Raw genomic sequence first — 21193 nt, forward strand, 5'->3', positions numbered from 1 at the left:
CAGTGTTTGCCCATAAAAACAAAAGGGAGTTAGGATTTGTGAAAAAATTGTGAATAGGTCATGAAATTTATTCAAGGGTGTATAAATGAGAGACCTTTTTTTAAAAAAACTTTTTATTTTGTATTGAGGTATATATAGCCGATTAACAATGCTGTGGATAGTTTCAGGTGAACAGTGAAGGGAATCAGCCCTTCATGTATCCATCTTCCCCCAAACTCCCCTCCTGTGGAGCCTGCCACATGACATGAGCAGAGTAAGATCTCTTTTTTTGACAGCTGAGTTTAACTTTTAGAATATGTGGTGTGACGTTTTGTTAATTCTGGAAAAGTCTTGCGGTTCTAAACGAAATTGTGGTGTAAACGGGTCCTATTGCTGGAACTCTTAAAGGCCTCTGCACATTGAGGTGGACTACACGTGAGCTTCTGGGCAAAAATAAACGTCACATATTTACCAACAGCAAAATCTCTCCGACTCAACAACTGTGCAGCTATGGAGAATTCCTTTGAGGATGTGAGGGGGAAAACAGTACTACTGAGCCTATACGTTAGAAACACGAGTTGACAACAAAACGTTGCTTAAATCAATATTATTGTGAAATTTATCATGTCGTATTTACATGTGTAAAAGATGGACAAATGAATAATGCCTTTCTAGACCGTCATTGTAATTCCTGTTGAATTAACACTTTTCCTCACTTCTTTTTAATTTTAAAAGAAACCTTGCTTAGTTAAATCAATATTATTGTGAAACTTATCATGTCGGGTATTTACATATATAAAAGATGAACAAATGAATAATGCCCTTCTAGAATGTCATTGTAATTCCTGTTGAATAACACTTTTCCTCACTTCTTTTTAATTTTAAAAGAAAATTGGCCTTAAAACACCATCCAGACAAGAATCCAGATGATCCAGGGGCTGCTGAAAAGTTTAAGGAAATCAACAATGCCCACACAATTCTTACTGACATGTCAAAAAGAAACATTTATGACAAATACGGATCACTGGGACTCTATGTGGCCGAGCAATTTGGAGATGAAAACGTTAATACCTACTTCATGCTGTCAAGTTGGTGGGCAAAGGTGAATCGGATTTTTTGTTTCCCTTGAAAAAAATTTCCTGAAAGGTCATGATATTATTCACTCTGACTCCATCTTAAAGAAAGCCTAACCTTCAGGTCAGTTCAGTTTTCAGTTCAGTCGCTCAGTCGTGTCCGACTCTTTGTGACCCCATGAATCGCAGCACGCCAGGCCTCCCTGTCCATCACCAACTCCTATTACTAAACTCTTATTAATAAAAGAGCTATCACTTGGACTGAAAGCTGTTATGATATTTAAGGATCATTTTTGCTTTAGCTTACCAAATGATTATAAAATACAGCATGACTTAAAATACTTCTAGACATTAATTATGTTTGAATTTGAAGCTTCAGGTTAATTCTGACTGCCCTCCCTACTCCCATAATGACTAATTAAACTGACTCATTGCTGAAAACCAAAAATAATTAATTAGTGTGACAACTGTTTAAAAATTATTATGGGACAAATTTAGCTATGTACTTTCCTATCTATAGCACAGGCTACATCAGTGAACACAATGCTAGGGAGAATGCATGGAAATTATGTCATAGGTTCATGTGAAGCCTGATGTGAGGTACCGGAGAAGGAAATGAAGGGGAAAGGTGAGAATTAAGTGGTGGAGGACACTGAGTTAGAGAGACAGAGAGGGAGAGAGAGGGAGAAAAATGATAGCTAGTCAAGAGAAAGGCAGCATTGCTAGGACTTAGTGCAATCAGAATTGACTTTTGACAGTAGTGTGATTTCCTAGGAATTCCTCATATAGGCATGTTTGATGATAATTTCGTATTTGTTTACTAGTATTCAGGCTTCCCAAGTGGCGCTAGTGGTAAAGAATCTGCCTGCCAGTGCAGGAGCCAGGGAGACCTGGGTTTGATCCCTGGGTCAGGAAGATCCTCTGGAGTAGGAAGTGGCAACCCGCTACCCCAGTATTCTTGCCTGGAGAATCCCATGGACAGAGGAGCCTTGTGGGCTACAGTCCATGGGGCCATAAAGAGTCAGACACAACTGAGCACACACACACACGACTATTCATATCCTTACCTTCTGATTACAGTATATTTACATTTGAATCATACATATAGTCCATTGGCATCTCTTTTTGGACACTTCATGTGCATGTAGTAAGTTTACGGTTCATACATCTTATGAAATCACATGAACTCCCATGTAACATGACACGTTACAACTCAATTCACATGCATTGTAACAAATAATTTAAGAAACTGCAGATCTCCAGAGTCAGGAGTCATGTTCAGTAGTATTCTGATTGCCACCTTCTTCCACAAAAATAAATCTTGCTAAATTGAGTGGTTGTACATATGCAGGATGAGAGAGGATATCCCTGGTGGTTCAGACAGTAAAGAATCTGCCTGCAATGCAAGATACCTGGGTTTGATCTCTGGGTCAGGAAGATCCACTGGAGAAGGGCATAGCAACCCACTCCAGTGTCCTTGGCTGGAGAATCCCATGGACAGAGGGGCCTGACAGGCTACAGTCCATGGGATCGCAAAGAGTCAGACATGACTGAATGACTAACATTTTCACTTTCATGGGGAGAGCAAGTCTGCAGACTAAAGCCTCCTTCGCCTTCTACAGTCCTCAGAATTCCTTTTCTTGTGGATAAGTGGGGTTCCCACTGAAACCCCCTTTCTTTACTGTTGAGGACTTGGGAGGGAGACAAATTTCTGCCCAGAGGATGTGGGACTTGGAATGAGAATGTAAATATTGTCAATGTCACTTATGATGATAGATTGAACATTTATGTAAAATACAGGTTTTTGTGGGCTTACCTGGGAACCTAACCTTCAGATATGACATAATGTCCATGGGAAGGTATGTCCAGAGTTCTATGTAATTACACACTAGTACCTGATTGCATATTGGAGCCTACATGGATAAAAAGTAGAATCAATTCCCTTGTCCAGGAAGTTGACAAAATTGATCAAAATTCATAGAGTTAAGCAGAAGCTGTAAGTAGTATAAGAGATATGTGTGCTAAGTTGCTTCAGTCTTGTCCAACCCTTTGCAACCTCATAGACTGAAGCCCACCAGGCCCCTCTGTCCATGGGATTCTCCAGGCAAGAATACTAGAATGGGTTACCATTTCCTCCTTCAGGGTATCTCCCCAACCCAGGGACTGAACCCCTATCATTTATGTCTCCTGCCTTGGCAGGCAGGTTCTTTACTACTAGCACCACTTGGGAAGAACAGTGTAAGAGATATACATAAAATAATTCCTGATGTGGTTCTTTAAAAATAAGGCTACAAAAAAAATCTACCTTCCCTTCTGCTTGTGCCAAAGCCTCATTGCACAGTATCAATCAGAGTGCCCCAGCACATGATGATCATGTTTTAAGTATGCACTACATGTATGAATTAGTGTACCAATTTGAAAATGTGTATTTTAAAAACAATGAACACCTACTTGTATCTTATACTACACTAAGCTCTGTGAGGATAAGGCAAGGTTATTTCTGAAATAGGCAAGCAATCCAGCTGGAATAACTAAAGAACAAAACATGTATTAAAGGAAATTTTCAGAGAGGAGAAAAAATTTGGGAATGGAATAGGAAAAGCAAAAAGGACAACAGTAGGTAAAGAAAGGAGTAGCATGTTGGAGAAACAGATCCAGAACACTGCACAGGAGGGTCTTAGAGGCTGTTGGTGAGGAGGAAGCTTTTTTGTACTTTTCAGACTAATTTAAGAAATTTACAACTCTATGAAAATGCAGAGAATCCACAGCAAAAAAACTGTAGGTGTGAGGGTGTATAAAATCACTTCCACTTTCAAATAACATATTTTTAATAAAATCATAAACTTATTTTGCTCAGTTAACAAACATTGCCTTGTTTTCACTGCAGATTAGATTAGGAGAGTATAATCTTTTAATCTTTAACTATGGTGAATTTAGTGAGGAAACTTTTTATATGCTCATGGGGAAATCCTGGTGTTGTGCACTAGGAGGAAAAAAATCATTTGTTTATCTACTAATCAATCAATACATTCATTCATTCAGTAGGTATTTCTTGTCTACCACACGCCAAATACTAAACCCTGAAGTAGAGGAGGGATTGAAAGATGACTAATATATAGTTCTAGCCTTCAAGAGGCTCATGGTCTGAGACAGAATTATAAACTGATCACTGTCTTAAACTTTTCAGAATAATTGAAAAGTTTTGTCTTGTCAACAAAACAAGACTACGGTGGACATTTGTATGGAGTATGGTTGGGGCACAAAGGAGGGAGTAATTGTTCTGGTGCATGAGTGCTAAGTCACTTTGGTCATGTCTGACTCTTTGAGACCCCATGGATGTAGCCCACCAGGCTCCTCTGTCCATGGGATTCTCCAGGCAAGAATTCTGGACTGGTTTGCCATGCCCTTCTCCAGGGGGAACTGTTCTGGGGGAGGTGGGCTTTCCGGAAAGATGACAGAGAGGATCGCTGAGATAAACTTACACACGGAGTGGGTATCTGTTAAGATGACTAGGGAGTGGGGCAGGGGACGTCCAGGCAGATGAGTCCACAGGGAGAGCAGAGCTATGGCAAATACGGCAGGAGGGGAGCCATGCTGGTGCAGGGGAGGCATTGGGAGAGGCCAGACGACCACTAATAAGGAGCTCCAGCTTCTTCTAAAAGGCAAGAAGAGTTGCTGCATGGGTTCATGAGGAACACGCACATCAGAAAACTCCAGCAGTGATGTGTAGGCTGGGTTAGAGGCAAGAGTGGCCACAGGTAGGTCAGTTTTGAGGCTACTGAAGTGTCCAGAGCAGATAAGGGAAAGGGAAAGAGAAAGTCGCTCAGTTGTTTCCGACTTTTTGCAACCCCATGGAATCCTCCAGGCCAGAATACTGGAGTGGGTAGCCTTTCAGGATAAGGGGCTCCGTTCTAAAGCCCAACCACTCAGGATACAGATGATGGGGGTAGGGGAGGGTGGGGTGGCACAAGACAAAGGTCCCGAAGAGAGAGACTGCAGGACTGGGTGACCGAGAGAATAAGGTGGCGGCAGGGCTGGCTATCCGTGGCTCTTCTTTGGTGAGAGTGGTTCAGTGCCCGTGGTCAGCTTGTCTGACCTGTAGAGGGTATGTTTTCCGGTTTGTTTTGTTTGCTCTGCTCTTAATAATGATCACCGTGACTTAAGAATAAAGAAGAAAATGTCATACCTCATGACTTTGACTGCAAGTCACTTGTTCCTGGCTCATTAGGCAAAACTTTATGAGAAATTTGTTTCCAAGGAAACAGAAAAGATAGTCCTCCATGGAATAAGGAATGAGGGTGACTATGTAGTTTGTGGGATGAAAACTGTGATGCCTCCAGGTCTTTGGAGATACATGGGCAAAACACTTGATTTCTGGGAGCTCCTACACCCCTGTACCCCTCACCCCTGTTTTGCTTTGCCTCTCTTTCCTCTAGACTCTGTTTGTCATCATTGGCCTCTTGACCGGCTGCTATTTTTGCTGCTGTCTGTGCTGTTGTTGCAACTGCTGCTGTGGACGCTGCTGGACTAAGTCATCGATGCCAGAAGAGGACTTCTACGTGTCTCCAGAGGATCTTGAGGAGCAGATCAAGACAGACATAGCAAAAGGTGGAGTGAGATGAGAATAGAGTAGTGGGTGTCCCTTCACGTGCCTGGCCAAGCACCAAGTCCCATGGTGATGGTCATTGCCAAAGTGAGAGAGATGCAACAACCAAACCGGGGGAAGAATCCCACAGACTTTTTCCTTTGGTACTTGTTTTGAGGAAGATAAGAAGAATTTATCTTTACCAGTCACAGAAAAAAAAGCACAAACTGACACTGAAAGAAGCCATGAGATATGCTGATCACAGAGCAAAGGTTCATAGTCACATTATGAGAGAGTGAACCATGGATCCAGGGAGGTTGGGTGGGAATCCCAGGGGTAGGACAGCCAAAGTAGATATTTATCCCAGGAAAAGCACTTCAGTCTGTTAGTTTAGGTTCATGCTATGCTCAGTTGTGTCTGGCTTGGACTATAGGCCACCAGGCTCCTCTGTCCATGGGATTCTCCAAGCAGGAACACTGGAGCAGGTTGCCATGCCCTCCTCCAAGGTATCTTCCTGACCCAGGGGTCAAACCCATATCTCCTGTGTCACAGGCAGATTCTTTACTGCTGAGCCATCAGGGAAGCCCTATTATGTTCAGATCAGATCAGATCAGTGACTCAGTCGTGTCCGACTCTTTGTGACCCCATGAATCGCAGCACGCCAGGCCTCCCTGTCCATCATCAACTCCCCGAGTTCACTCAGACTCACATCCATCGAGTCAGTGATGCCATCCAGCCATCTCATCCTCTGTCGTCCCCTTCTCCTCCTGCCCCCAATCCCTCCCAGCATCAGAGTCTTTTCCAATGAGTCAACTCTTCGCATGAGGTGGCCAAAGGACTGGAGTTTCAGCTTTAGCATCATTCCTTCCAAAGAAATCCCAGGGCTGATCTCCTTCAGAATGGACTGGTTGGATCTCCTTGCAGTCCAAGGGACTCTCAAGAGCCTTCTCCAAAACCACAGTTCAAAAGTGTCAATTCTTCGGTGCTTAGCCTTCTTCACAGTCCAACTCTCACATCCATACATGACCACAGGAAAAACCATAGCCTTGACTAGATGAACCTTAGTTGGCAAAGTAATGTCTCTGCTTTTGAATATGCTATCTAGGTTGGTTGTAACTTTCCTTCCAAGGAGTAAGCGTCTTTTAATTTCATGGCTGCAGTCAGCATCTGTAGTGATTTTGGAGCCCCCAAAAATAAAGTCTGACACTGTTTCCACTGTTTCCCCATCTATTTCCCATGAAGTGATGGGACCAGATGCCATGATCTTCATTTTCTGAATATTGAGCTTTAAGTCACCTTTTTCACTCTCCACTTTCACTTTCATCAAGAGGCTTTTGAGTTCCTCTTCACTTTCTGCCATAAGGGTGGTGTCATCTGCATATCTGAGGTTATTGATATTTCTCCCGGCAATCTTGATTCCAGCTTGTGTTTCTTCCAGTCCAGCGTTTCTCATGATGTACTCTGCATATAAGTTAAATAAACAGGGTGACAATATACACCCTTGACGAACTCCTTTTCCTATTTGGAACCAGTCTGTTGTTCCATGTCCAGTTCTAACTGTTGCTTCCTGACCTGCATACAAATTTCTCAAGAAGCAGATCATGTGGTCTGGTATTCCCATCTCTTTCAGAATCTTCCACAGTTTATTATGATCCACACAGTCAAAGGCTTTGGCATAGTCAATAAAGCAGAAATTGATGCTTTTCTGGAACTCTCTTGCTTTTTCGATGATCCAGTGGATGTTGGCAATTTGATCTCTGGTTCCTCTGCCTTTTCTAAAACCAGCTTGAACATCTGGAAGTTCATGGTTCACATATTGCTGAAGCCTGGCTTGGAGAATCTTGAGCATTACTTTACTAGCGTGTGAGATGAGTGCAATTGTGCAGTAGTTTGAACATTATTTGGCAGTGCCTTTCTTTGGGATTGGAATGAAAACTGACCTTTTCCAGTCCTGTGGCCACTGCTGAGTTTTCCAAATTTGCTGGCATATTGAGTGCAGCACTTTCACAGCATCATCTTTCAAGATTTGGAATAGCTCAGCTGGAATTCCATCACCTCCACTAGCTTTGTTCGTAGTGATGCTTTCTAAGGCCCACTTGACTTCACATTCCAGGATGTCTGGCTCTAGGTCAGTGACCACACCATCGTGATTATCTGGGTTGTGAAGATCTTTTTTGTACAGTTCTTCTGTGTATTCTTGCCACCTCTTCTTAATATCTTCTGCTTCTGTTAGGTCCATACCATTTTTGTCCTTTATTGAGCCCATCTTTGCATGAAATGTTCCTTTGGTATCTCTGATTTTCTTGAAGAGATCTCTAGTCTTTCCCATTCTGTTGTTTTCCTCTATTTCTTTGCATTGATCGCTGATGAAGGCTTTCTTATCTCTTCTTGCTATTCTTTGGAACTCTGTATTCAGATGTTTATATCTTTCCTTTTCTCCTTTGCTTTTCGCTTCTCTTATGTTAGGATCTCTATTCAAATAGAAGGGAACGAACATCAAGAGAAGTCAGCAACCCTTGACTTTTCTTCTTTTTGATTACTTTGAAAATGCATTTGGGTAAAACTGGTGGGTGGTAGCCTTCCCTGGAAATTCGGCTTCCTTCATAGCCACACATTCAGAGCTAGCTTCGAACCATGCCAGCATAAAGAATGTCATCCTACAAATGGGACTGTTTGCTAAACTACCTCCATGTGTTTATCAGTGTGTACGCATGGCCATGGTATATTCCTTGTTCACTCACTGAACAAAAAAATGTAAAGAAAGGTAAAATCTCATAGAATTCACAACATCAGGAATACTCCATACTCCCTGGGAAATGCCTTTGTTTAAACAAACTGGAGGCAAACCTGCCATTGTCCTCTCTGTCTTGCAGCCATAATGCCACTGTCATTTTCCCCTGCAGAATGGATCATTATTCTAGATAATAGGCTTTATCACTAAGTCACAGAGAAGCCTGGAAATAAAAGAATTACTTGATAATTCAGGCAGTGATCCCTGGATAAGGGCATGGCAACCCACTCCAGTATTCTTGCCTGGAGAATTCCATGGACAGAAGAGCCTGGTGGGCTACGGTCCATGGGGTTGCAAAGAATCGAACATGACTGAAGCAACTGAGCAAGTACTCAGACAGTGATGCAGGATGCACTTCTGTGGACTGATTCTTTTGATGACAATGAAGCATAAATTCCATGACATGAGACAGAGCAGAGACTGTTTAAAGGTTTCGAGGTACTTTTAATTCCCTATCAAATATGATGCTAAGTAATATCCAATTATTACCCACCCTGAAATGGCAACCCACTCCAGTACTCTTCCCTGGAAAATCCCAAGGACGGAGGAGCGTGGGAGGCTACAGTCCATGGAGTTGCAAAGAGTCGGACATGACTGAGCGATTGAGCGACAGAGCAATGACTCCAGCTTAAAGGAGTCATGTGAACCTGGCTTGGTCTCAGACCATTTCAGGGTTGGGATATCAGAAGGGATGTCTATGCCAGCTGTGACTCCTTCCTATGGGGACCAGCAGGTGGCCAGTGTGGCAGATGGGGTTTGCTCCTACCATTTTTTATTACTGCCCCTGTGGCCAAATTGTAGGCCCATGGTCAAATACAATTACAACTTTCTTTTGCTTAATTTGGGATACAAAGGACACATATTTAATGGGGCATACATACCAAAAAAGAGCAAGCAAACTATATTACTTGTGAGTAGGTGAAACAGAAAAATATATGTGTAAACTCTTCTTCAGGAAAGAGCCATGGACTTTGGCATAACTTGCTTAAGAATGATGGGCCCAGTGCACTTCCTTGCTGGTCCAGTGGTTAAGACTCCATGCCCCCAGTCCATGGGACACAGGTTTGATCCCTGGTTAGGGAACTAAGATCCTCCATGGGTAAAGATGATGAGACCAATGCATTTTTCGCATCTTCTCTTTGGAGGGAGATGGCAACCCACTCCAGTATCCTTGCCTGGAGAATCCCATGGACAGAGGAGCCTGGTGGGCTACAGTCCACAGGGTCCCAAAGAGTCGGACACGACTGAGTGACTTCACTTCCACTTTCAAATTGACATTCAGCCCTGCCCATCAACAGAAAATTGGATTAAAGAATTACTGAGCATGACCCCACCCATCAGAACAAGACCCAGTTTATCCCACAGTCAGTCTCTCCCATGAGGGAGTTTCCATAAGCTTCTTATCCATCAGAGGGCCAACAGAATGAAAACCATAATCATAGAAAACTAACCAAACTGATCAAATGGACCACAGCCTTGCCTAACTCAAAGAAACTATAAGCCATGCCATGTAGGGCCACCCAAGATGGATGGGTCATGGTGGAGAGTTCTGACAAAATGTGGTCCACTGGAGAAGGGAATGGCAAACCACTTCCATATCCTTGCCTTGAGAACCCCATGAACAGTATGAAAAGGCAAAAAGATAGGACACTGAATGATGAAGCCCCCAGGTCAGTAGGTGCCCAATATGCTACTGGAGAACAGTGGAGAAATAACTCCGGAAAGAAAGAAGAGACGGGGCCAAAGCAAAAACACCCAGTTGTGTGTGTGACCAGTGATGGAAGTAAATTTTGATGCTGTAAAGAACAATGTTGCATAGGAACCTGGAATGTCAGGTCCATGAATCAAGGCAAATTGGAAGTGGTCAAACAGGAGATGGCAAGAGTGAACATCAACATTCTAGGAATCAGGGAACTAAAATGGACTGGAATGGGTGAATTTAACTCAGATGACCATTATATCTACTACTGTGGGAAAGAATCCCTTAGAAGAAATGGAGTAGCCATCATAGTCAACAAAAGAGTCTGAAATGCAGTACTTGGATGCAGTATCAAAAATGACAGAATGATCTCTGTTCATTTCCAAGGCAAACCATTCACTATCAGAGTAATGCAAGTCTATGCCCCATATACTAATGCTGAAGAAGCTGAAGTTGAACGGTTCTAGAAGGTCTACAAGACCTTCTAGAACTAATACCCAAAAGAGATGTCCTTTTCATCATAGGGGACTGGAATGCAAAAGTAGGAAGTCAAGAGATACCTGGAGTAACAGACAAATTTGGCCTTGGAGTACAAAACGAATTGGGGCAAAGGCTAACAGAGTTTTGTCAAGAGAATACTTTGGGCATAGCAAACACCCTCTTACAACAAGAACAAGAGAAGACTCTACACATGGACATTACCATATGGTCAATACTGAAATCAGATTGATTATATTCTTTGTAGCCAAAGATCGAGAAGTTCTATACAGCCAGCAAAAATAAGACTGGGAGCTGACTGTGGCTCAGATCATGAACTCCTTATTGCAAAATTCAGACTTAAATTGAAGAAAGTAGGGAAAACCACTGGACCATTCAGGTATGACCTAAATCAAATCCCTTACGATTATAATGTGGATGTAAGAAATAGATTCAAGGGATTAGATCTGACAGACAGAATGCCTGAAGAACTGTGGACAGAGGTTCATGACATTGTACTGGAGGCAGTGGTCAAGACCAGCCCCAAGAAAAAGAAATGCAAAAAGTCAAAATGGTTGTCTGAGGAGGCCTTACAAATAGCTGAGAAAAGAAGAGAAGCTAAAGGCAAAGGAGAAAAGGAAAGATATATCTATCTGAACACAGAGTTCCAAAAAATAGCAAGGAGAGATAAGAAAGCCTTCTTCAGTGATCAGTACAAAGAAATAGGGGAAAACAATAGAATGAGAAGGACTAGAGTCTTCTTCAAGAAAATTAGAGATACCAAAGGAACGTTTCAGGCAAAGATTGGCACAATAAAGGACAGAAATGGTATGGACCTAACAGAAGCAGAAGATATTAAGAAGAGGTGGCAAGAATACACAGAAGAACTGTACAAAAAAGATCTTCATGACCCAGATAACTACAATGGTGTGATCACTCTTCTAGAGTCAGACATCCTTGAGTGTGAAGTCAAGTGGGTCTTAGGAAGTATCACTACGAACAAAGCTAGTAGAGGTAATGGAATTCCAGTTGAGCTATTGCAAATCCTGAAAGATGATGCTGTGAAAGTGTTGCACTCAATATGCCAGCAAATTTGGAAAACTCAGCAGTGGCCACAGGACTGGAAAAGGTCAGTTTTCATTCCAATCCCAAAGAAAGGCACTGCCAAAGAATGCTCAAACTACCACACAATTGTACTCATCTCACATGCTAGTAAAGTAATGCTCAAAATTCTCCAAGCCAGGTTTCAGCAATACGTGAACCGTGAACTTCCAGATGTTCAAGCTGGATTTAGAAAAGGCAGAGGAACCAGAGATCAAATTGCCAATATGTGTTAGATCATTGAAAAAGCAAGAGAATTCCAGAAAAACATCTACTTCTGTTTTATTGACTATGCCAAAGCCTTTGACTGTGTGAATCACAACAAACTGTGGAAAATTCTGAAAGAGATGGGAATACCAGACCACCTGACCTGCCTCCTGAGAAACCTGTATACAGGTCTAGAAGCAACAGTTAGAACTGGACACCGAACAACAGACTGGTTCCAAATCAGGAAAGGAGTACATCAAGGCTGTATATTGTCATGCTGCTTATTTAACTTATATTCAGGGTAGATCATGTGAAATGCTGGGTTGGATGAAGCACAAGCTAGAATCAAGAAAGCCAGGAGAAATATCAATAACCTCAGATATGCAGATGACACCACCCTAATGGCAAGCAAAGAGGAACTAAATAGCCTCTTGATGAAAGTGAAAGACCAGAGTGACAAAGTTGACTTAAAACTCAACATTCAGAAAACTAAGATCATGGCATCTGGTCCCATCACTTTATGGCAAATAGGTGGGGAAACAATGGAAACAGTGAGAGACTTCATTTTTTGGGCTCCAAAATCACTGCAGATGGTGACTGCAGCCATGAAATTAAAAGATGCTTGCTCCTTGGAAGAAAAGCTATGACCAATCTAGACAGCATATTAAAAAGCAGAGACATTACTTTGCCAACAAATGTCCATATAGTCAAAGCTATGGTTTTTCCAATAGTCGTGTGTGGATGTGAGAGTTGGACCATAAAGAAAGCTGAGCACTGAAGAATTGATGCTTCTGAACTGTGGTGATGGAAAAGACTCTTGAGAGTCCCTTGGACTGCAAGGAGATCCAACCAGTCCATCCTAAAGGAAATTAGTCCTGAATATTCATTGGAAGGACTGATGTTGAAGCTGAAACTCCAATACTTTGGCCACCCGATGTGAATAACTGACTCATTGGAAAAGACCCTGATGCTGCAAAAAACTGAAGACAGAAGGGGACGACAGAGGATGAGATGGTTGGATGGCATCACCGACTCAGTGGACATGAGTTTGAGTAAGCTCTGGGAGCTGGTGATGGTCAGGGAGGCCTGGCGTGCTACAGTCCATGGGGTTGCAAAGATTCGGACACAGCTGAGTGACTGAAAAGTTCTGAAAACTGACATTAGGTCATGTCAGGGGTCACTGGGATCTCCTATAATATCCATCAACCCAGTCCATCACAGGCAGTGAACAGAAAGAGCAGTGACACAGGAGAGCACCGTCACTGTCAGCCCGTGTGCCGTCCTTACCTTTCCTTACAGCGTGGAAACCAAAACTGGGTGAATTAAATCTAGATGTCACAAATCCAGTGTTTCACTCTTCTCTGAAGAGCCGCAGAGTCTTTCCTTTTTAAATTAGACAAAAGCTCCACCCAGTCATTTCAGCAGACCTTCTCTGTAGAAGATTTCCTTTCTGGAACAGAAACACATACTCAGTGCCAAATGCCACCCAGGTTTCCTTCCTACAGAGTTGTTGGTGATGAACTCATGTGCCACTCCGTGTCCTCAGTTCGGACACTCCAGAGCTACCAGTTCCATTGCAGAGGTCAGATTACAGACTAAGTAAATCAGGAACCCATTTGACTGTGTTACTATAAGCCTTAACCAAAAGGAAAAGCTCTATCCTATCCTGAAGTATTTTAATGCACAATTATTCTAGGTTTTCGAGGGCCAGAAACATAACACAATCTGTACAGTCCTTTTGGAGAAAAAAAAAACAAACATAAAATTACAAATACAAAATTATATCTGAAAGCGAATATCTATCATGAAAAAAAGAAATTACAAAAAATTGCAAGGCTTAAAAACTCATAAACATCTTAAATGCCACAAATTTTGAAAAATAGCAATAGTTTAATTAACTGCCTGGCACATCTTTATAGTACTCCCTGCCATACTTTCTGGGTACATCTTCTTTCATTGCCTCTTTCTTTAATAGCAATTTCATTAACATCATTTACTGTAGGGGCAATAGAAAAATAATTGTCTTTCCTCTAGCATATCTGTTCAAAATTTGTTTTTTATTATTGGTAGATTAGAAAAATTTCAATTTTACATCTCATTATTGATAAAGTTGTCTAACTTTTTAGGGATGTTATCAAATTTAAGAAAACTCCTATCCAACTTATTTCATATATAAGATGTAAAATTTGGAAGAATTTTTCTACAGACCAAGTTTGAATACACATTTGAAACCCTGTTGCCCCTCCATCACCCGGTGCTTCCAGGATCAGAGCACACTGGACACATTCATAGAGTGTGACACCATGTCTGGTGTGGATCTTCAAGTCTCTTAAGCAATTAAATTGGGATGTTGAGTTACAGAAGTTATCTCTAAGGCCACTTCTACACGAGTATGGCTAGCAGTAATTATACACAGAATTGCTACAAACCACAAAAACATACCCCACAGTTTCTGGTCAAGAGTCGTGGTACAGGGTGGCATTTGCAGATTTACTTGGGTTATTGGGTCTGTTTCATCCATGCAAAAAGGTGTAACCCAACTTCTACCCTTAAGAAATAAAGGAAGGAAGTTCAAAACAGTGGCATCTTCAATAGTCTCTGCAAACTTTAGAACTTGTAGACTTATGCTCATCTCTTTCTCAAAATAAAAATAAAATCCCAGTGGGTTTCTAGGAACACAGGGGAATTCTATTATTAATCAACTAGGAGCAAAGAGAAGACAGTATCTTGGCAGGTTGGCCATCCCTCCCTTTTGTCTTGGAAAATTTAAAGCTTGAAAGATAAAGGTAATGGATATCACAAATCAGAAGTTCTACTTTGTGAAATCTCGAGCACTATATGTAAAACAAGCTCATCTAGACCCTATACTCTTCTGTTAGATGAAGGATACAATGAAGTCAAAATTCTACCACCTGACACAGAACACCTTTCCCTAGGCCTGTGTGTATGTGTGTGTGTGTGAGAGAGAGAGAGAGACAGACAGACAGACAGAGATAGGAAGGAAGGAAGGAAGGAAAGAAAAGAGGAAGGAGGTATAGAAACAAGAGCATAAATGGAAACCTAGCTTCACTGAACACCCTGGCAAAGAGAACCAAAAATACAAAAGATAAATTCCGTTGTTTTTTTTTTTCCAAGCACTGGTCCTCAAACGACCAATTAAAACCCTAAAATTTCCTTGTGGAGTCATAATTTCCCTATTTTTCTTTGAAGGCAAGGGAATACAGTATTTAAGGGAGAAGATGTTACAGTGTGCTGACCTTGGATCTAAAAACGTGAGAGTCAGTGCAGAGAAAAATCTGTTGACTGCTTAGCTGCTCCTGCCAGTCACCTGGATGAAGCCCAAATAAATTCACAGTCACTGAGCTGAAGAGGCCATATGGCTTGTAATTAGACTCACCCTCAGCCAAGATATTGAGACATTTATTACTATTCAGCATTCATCGCACTTTACTGGCCAGTGAAAGGGCACCAAGGAAGAGCTTAAATTCATCCTTCCTCTTTTCACCAATCCCACTCAATCCCCTTCCTAACCATCCCCCAATCCAAAGGGTCTGATTTCTAAAAATAATTTATGGAAAATAACTGTGGTAACTAGTCCAAAGCCCTTTGCTGATAAAGACTGCGCCTGCAATGAGGAAGACCCAGGTTCCATCTCTGGGTCAGGAAGATCCCCTGGAGAGGGAATAGCTACCCACTCCAGTTCTTGCCTGGAGAATCCCATGAACAGAGGAGCCTGGCTGACTATTGTCCACAGGGTTGCAAAGAGTAGGATACAACTGAATAGCTGACAGTTCCACTTTCCTTTTTTTTTTTTTTATGTTGTCATTTTTGACACTATGCCATTTTTTTTTAAATTTTTAATTTTTTTTTTTTTATTTTACAATATTGTATTGGTTCTGCCACACATCAACATGAATCTGACATGGGTGTACGTGTGTTCCCCATCCTGAACCCCCCCCACTTTCTATATGAAAATATCAAGTAAGCATCACCGAGGCCCAGGCCTGGGGAGCAGGATGAGTGAGTCAGCTCAGAATACTGCCCTAGAAGCAGTTCAAAGTGGACCCAAGGCTTCTTCAAAGTTTGCCTACTAAGGTTCAGTGAACAAATTTACTCGACAGGTTTATCAAGATAGTCTTTCAACCACAAACAATTATTGAGCACTTTTTGCTAGGGGCTAGAGCAAAGATGCCGTCCCTGTGGTCTTAGACCTGACAGTCTAGCAGAGGAGATGGGAAGACAAATAGTAAAGAAATAATCACACAACAAGCTAGTTAACTTAGAGGTACAGTAAGTGTGCCAGAGGAGAAGCACGGGGGCTGTGACAGTGAACACTAGGGGGCCTGACCCGGATGCAGGTAAGGACCGCTTCCCAGAGTGAGTGACACTTAAAGCTGAAAACTTTAAGGAGGAGAAGTTAAGGGGTAGGAGATTATGGGGATGGAGAATCCTAGAAGAGAGGAATCCTTTTTTTTTTTTTTTTAAGTATTTTATTTAAAAAATTTATTTATTTGGCTGTGGGTCTTCTAGTTGCAGCACACAGGCTTAGTTGCCACCAGGCATGTGGGATCTTAGTTTCCCGCATCCCCTGCAATGGAAGGTGGATTCTTAGCTACTGGACCACCAGGGAAGTCCCAGAAGGGAGGAATCTTGATAACTTGCACAGCACAATCTCTCTTTATCCTGTGGACAAAATGGAGCTCTAGATGCTGGGCAAGGCGGAGATAGTCTTATTAGGCTGTTCTATTGCATAGTTTTTATCAAGAAATAGAATGAAGTAGAAGTTATGCAGAGATCATATTTGCAAATAACCCCAAACTGGGCTACATCCAGACAAGGGCTCATACCATCAAAGCAAAATGTGAAAAGCAGAAAACAGCTGGAATCCTGGAAAGTTTGCTAGACAAGAGCAAGAGCCGTAGGATTTAACTAGGAAGAGGGGAGAGGGAGTTGAGAGAAAACCCAGAAGGTTCTGGGGAAGAAAAGCAAAAAGGTGGTATCAGTCGCTCAGTCATGTCTGACTCTTTATGACCCCATGAACTGTACTCTTTGAACCCCACCAGGCTCCTTTGTCCATGGAATTCTCCAGGCAAGAATACTGGAGTGGGTAGTCATTCCCTTTTCCAGGGTATCATCCCAAACCAGGGATCGAATCTGGAGGTGAAATATTATTCAACCTTAAAAAGGAATGAAGTACTGAAAAATACTATAGGATGAAAGAACCTGGAAACATTATGCTAAGTGAAAGAAGCTAGACGCAAAAGGACAAATACAGTATAACCCCATCTACATGAAATATCCAGACTGGTAAATTCATGGAGGCAGAAAGCATATTGGTGGTTGCCAGGGCCTGGGTTGGGGGGTGGGGGAGAGGAGGGGAGGAGGAACAGGTAACAACTGCCTAATATGTACTGGGTTTCCTTTGGGGAGCTGTTTTGCAACTAGATAGAAGCAGTGAATTATATATTTAGTATATTATGAATGTACTAACTTGTTCACATTAAAATGGTTAGTTTTATGTTATGTGAATCTCACTTCAATTAAAAAATATCTGTAGTAGAGGAGAGGGGTATACCAAGAGTTGACTACAGAAAGAAGCTAAACACCCTTTCTTCAGAAAAGGAGAAGGTTCTTTGTTTCCTGCAAATTCACTCATGAGGCAAGGAGCAGAGGATACCACAAAGCATCAGTATTCACAAGTGTGGGGAAACAGGAAAGTTGATCATCAGCCTTTATGCCAGCTACCTCAAGAACAGTACACTGTTAGTGGCTAAGACAGGAAAGGGCTTTGAATTACACAGTTCCATTTCAAGCCCCAACTCTGTTAGTTACTGGTAGAGATTTGGGGGGTAATTCACTTATTTTATCTGTTATTGTTTCTACTTATCCAGCATATACAAGCAAATATTACGACCTGATTATTGCCATTACCTTTAAGTTCTTTGCTTGCTGTTCCCTCTTCAGAGGTAACTCTTATCTTAAATCGTGTTTGATCATTTTCCTTTTTAAATCTCAATCTTATTGAGATGTTTACTTGATATATAACACTGTATGAGTTTGAAGTGTCAGTGCAGGATTTGAAGCCTTTCGGGGTCTGATTAAGCCTTTTGTTGTTTCTACTGGCTCTTACCCAGTCTTCACTGTTTCTAACTTCCACTCACTCTCACCCCCTTCTCTCAGTCTCTCTCCTTCTCTTTCTCCTTATCTCTCCTACCTGTTTTAACTATGAGTTTATTTCTTGCAATTTGTGGGGTATTCTTTAAGGCTTGGGTTGAAGGTTGGGGTCATCCACTTCTGCTCAGTGCTTTTGCACTGGACCATTTTAAACTAAATTTTCAGCCTGAAGTTTCTTGGAACACATAGGTATTATAAATTTGGCCTGCCAAATTGTCTGCTCATTGACTTGCCAAGAAACATTTTTAAAAAGGCTCTTCCCTGCTTCACAAAAACTCAAGACCAGCACATTTCCTTGTAGATTTAGGAGTATGGTGCTTTAGACACCACATAATCATCCAGGGTACTAGCTTTTTGTGGACTTGTGGCTTCTCTGTTGGCCCAGAATGTAAAGAATCCACTTGCCAATGCAAGAGACCTAGATTTTATCCCTGGGTTGGAAAGATCCCCTGGAGTAGGAAATGGCAACCCACTCCTGTATTCTTGCCTGGAAATTCCCATGGACAGAGAAGCCTGGTGAGCTACAGTCCATGAGGTCGCAGAGTCAGACACAACTGAGCAAGTAACACTTCACTTTTACTTTTGTGGACAACTTCTATTAGACTCCTCACCTAAGCAAGCTCTGGGTTTTGACCTCTCTCCCAACCAGGGCCATATTTGCAATTGTCCACTGCACAACTCTAGGAGGTACTTTTCATGCAGACTTAACAGGTAGTCTATATGACACGGGTGGTAGCCCTGTCCTCATACCCACAAAATGGTAACTAAAGCTTAAGTTTATTGGTTTTAGAAAACTGCCTTGGGGTGAAAGTTGCCTTTAATGCTTTGGTTTTAAAATTTTATAACTGAAAGAACTTAAGTGAAGAATAAAGACTATAAATCCTCCCTTTTGAAGGCCTTTAAAAGGTAGGATCCTCAATATTTTAGGAATTGAATTGGCTTGCCAATCATCACTTCAACAAAAATATCTACCACTTGCCCCTGTTAAAGGAAACATAACATGCTACGAGGGTGCTTATTGGTTTTCTTTGTTTATTTTTAGATATGGACTTTCCAGTTGTTCTCCAGCCCACAAATGCAAATGAGAAAACACAGCTAATCAGAGAAGAACCTCGAAGTTATTGTACAGACTCTTAATATTGAGCCCACTGGGGGTCCACAGTACCTCCTCTTGGTTCAGCCATGTCTCCAGGTGGTCTTGCTGGGGGAGGGGAGGGGACATGAAATGCTGTGAACTTTTCCACATTTGTATTTTATCTTTAGGTTAAGGAAAGATGACTGCTACATAATTTTCTCAGTATGCAGAGTCACTCTTTGAGTAGAATTCCTAATGGAAACACATTCCATTTTGATGAATAAAGGCCTGAAGAGTTGTTTTATGCTCCTTGCCTGAGGTAAGACAGTGGCATTGGACAGGCTTTTTGAGCCTTCCCTTTATGTGAGCCAGACCTCAGTCCTCAAGACTACAGTTGTATTCTGAAACCAAAGCCACTTTTCATCTATTTAACTAAATGCAGTATTAACATCTGCCTTTAAATATCATCAGCAAAACATACATGAGAATTTAGGAGGAATTTCTTGTGTGTGTAGAGATTTTTTTCCTGTCATATACAATATGGCCACAGAAATATTTCAAGAGGCAGGAAGAAATTATTAGGTAAAGACAAATCATATTAAAGTATAGTTTTGAAAGATTACAAATTATCACTTACTGAAAACTAACAAACCAGGAAGAAAGAAGTTTTCTGTGTACTTTTAGATGGGCATAAAAATAAAAACAGAACTTTAGCCCTGTGAAATGTTATAAATGATCCCAAAAAAATCATTCTGGGCACAAAACAGCCCCCAACAATGTGTCTGACAATTGTAAGTTAAACTATTTTTTGTCCAACAGGCTTAGATTAGCCACACTAAGACAAAGAAACACATGAGGTAAAGGACAGAATTCTAAATTCTATAATTTAAATTTAAAGGCATATCACTTATCCCATTTTCAGCCATGACAGTGATCAGAAATACTGCCCGTGTTGAACATCTATGCTCACAGGTCATCTCTGCATTTACTTGATTCTTACATTCATAAGGTGGTAGAAGCCATATGCTATTTCTAAAACAGTAAGCAGCAAGTATTTATTTTTTCCAGGTCTTCCCTAGTTCTTAATGTAAGGTTAGATTTTTCAAGATCTTATGTTTTTACATAATATTGCATGAAATGCCATTTCCTTTTTTCTTTGTTTCTTATTCTACCCCCCCCCATTACAGTTAATTAAAGTTAAATATACATTGTAAGTGAGAATTGGTGTTATAGCTCTGACAGTTCTGACATAATTAAAAATCTAACTCGTGTGTTACTGGAATTTTTTTTTAATCAGCATAATTAAGTACAAAGGGCCCCGGTTTGAAATTTAAGAACCTGGTTCTAACTAAGCACTCACAAACTAGCCCTGTGACCAAGTGAGATAAGAATGATATGGCTAATCTCTCTATGACTCTGTTTTCATATCTTCTCTGTTTACCTTCCAAACTGTTGCAGGACCAAGTAAAATAGCTGAAAGAACTCCAAAAAGTTAAGTACTTAACAAGTTTAAGATGGTTTTATATGAGTTTGTATATGTTGATACACAGAGACAAATGTGATGAGACTTCTGTATATAAACTCTCTCCCAACAAGACCCATGAAAATACCCAATACTAATAGCCCAGTGACCAGCAGGTGCTCAGAACTGTACTCAACACATGAGTAACTTTCCATTTGAAGGGAACAATGAGATGAACAGCCCCACCTCTGAGTACTTGGAGCCACTACTTTTCCTTCCTGAGGTCTCTAAGCAGAACAGCAGTCCTGCTGTTGAATAGTAACCTACAAGTCACAAAACTCATCTTCTCTTTCTCCCCTCAACCTCACTTTTCTTTCTCACAGAAAACTTTCTACTTCCACCCCCAGCTTTCCCACAGAGCCAGTACAAGAGTGGTTTTGATGAAAATAGGTCATGAATTAGAATCCCAATCAGATGTGGAATTAAATTCCTGGAGGTGTTCCGGCCAAGGTTTCCTACATAGGGCTAGTTTTAGTTACAGTGCTGCATGGCAAGTGTAAGCACATGGAT

General features: G+C 41.3%; 1 protein-coding gene across 5 annotated transcripts in view; it reads left to right on the forward strand.

The window, feature by feature from the left end:
• DNAJC5B (DnaJ heat shock protein family (Hsp40) member C5 beta) overlaps positions 1 to 19459 on the forward strand; it is a 93072-nt gene extending 73613 nt beyond the window's left edge. For all 5 annotated transcript variants that reach the window (XM_025001594.2, XM_059893273.1, XM_059893274.1 and 2 more), the window contains 3 exons: positions 868 to 1081; positions 5489 to 5660; positions 19129 to 19459. In XM_025001594.2, the coding sequence (XP_024857362.1) occupies positions 868 to 1081; positions 5489 to 5660; positions 19129 to 19223 (481 nt within the window). In that variant the 3' untranslated portion in view covers positions 19224 to 19459. The remainder of the gene's footprint in view (positions 1 to 867; positions 1082 to 5488; positions 5661 to 19128) is intronic.
• Positions 19460 to 21193: the final 1734 nt, after the last annotated feature.

The sequence above is a fragment of the Bos taurus genome, chromosome 14, assembly GCF_002263795.3.
Source record: "Bos taurus isolate L1 Dominette 01449 registration number 42190680 breed Hereford chromosome 14, ARS-UCD2.0, whole genome shotgun sequence".
NCBI lineage: Eukaryota > Metazoa > Chordata > Mammalia > Artiodactyla > Bovidae > Bos > Bos taurus.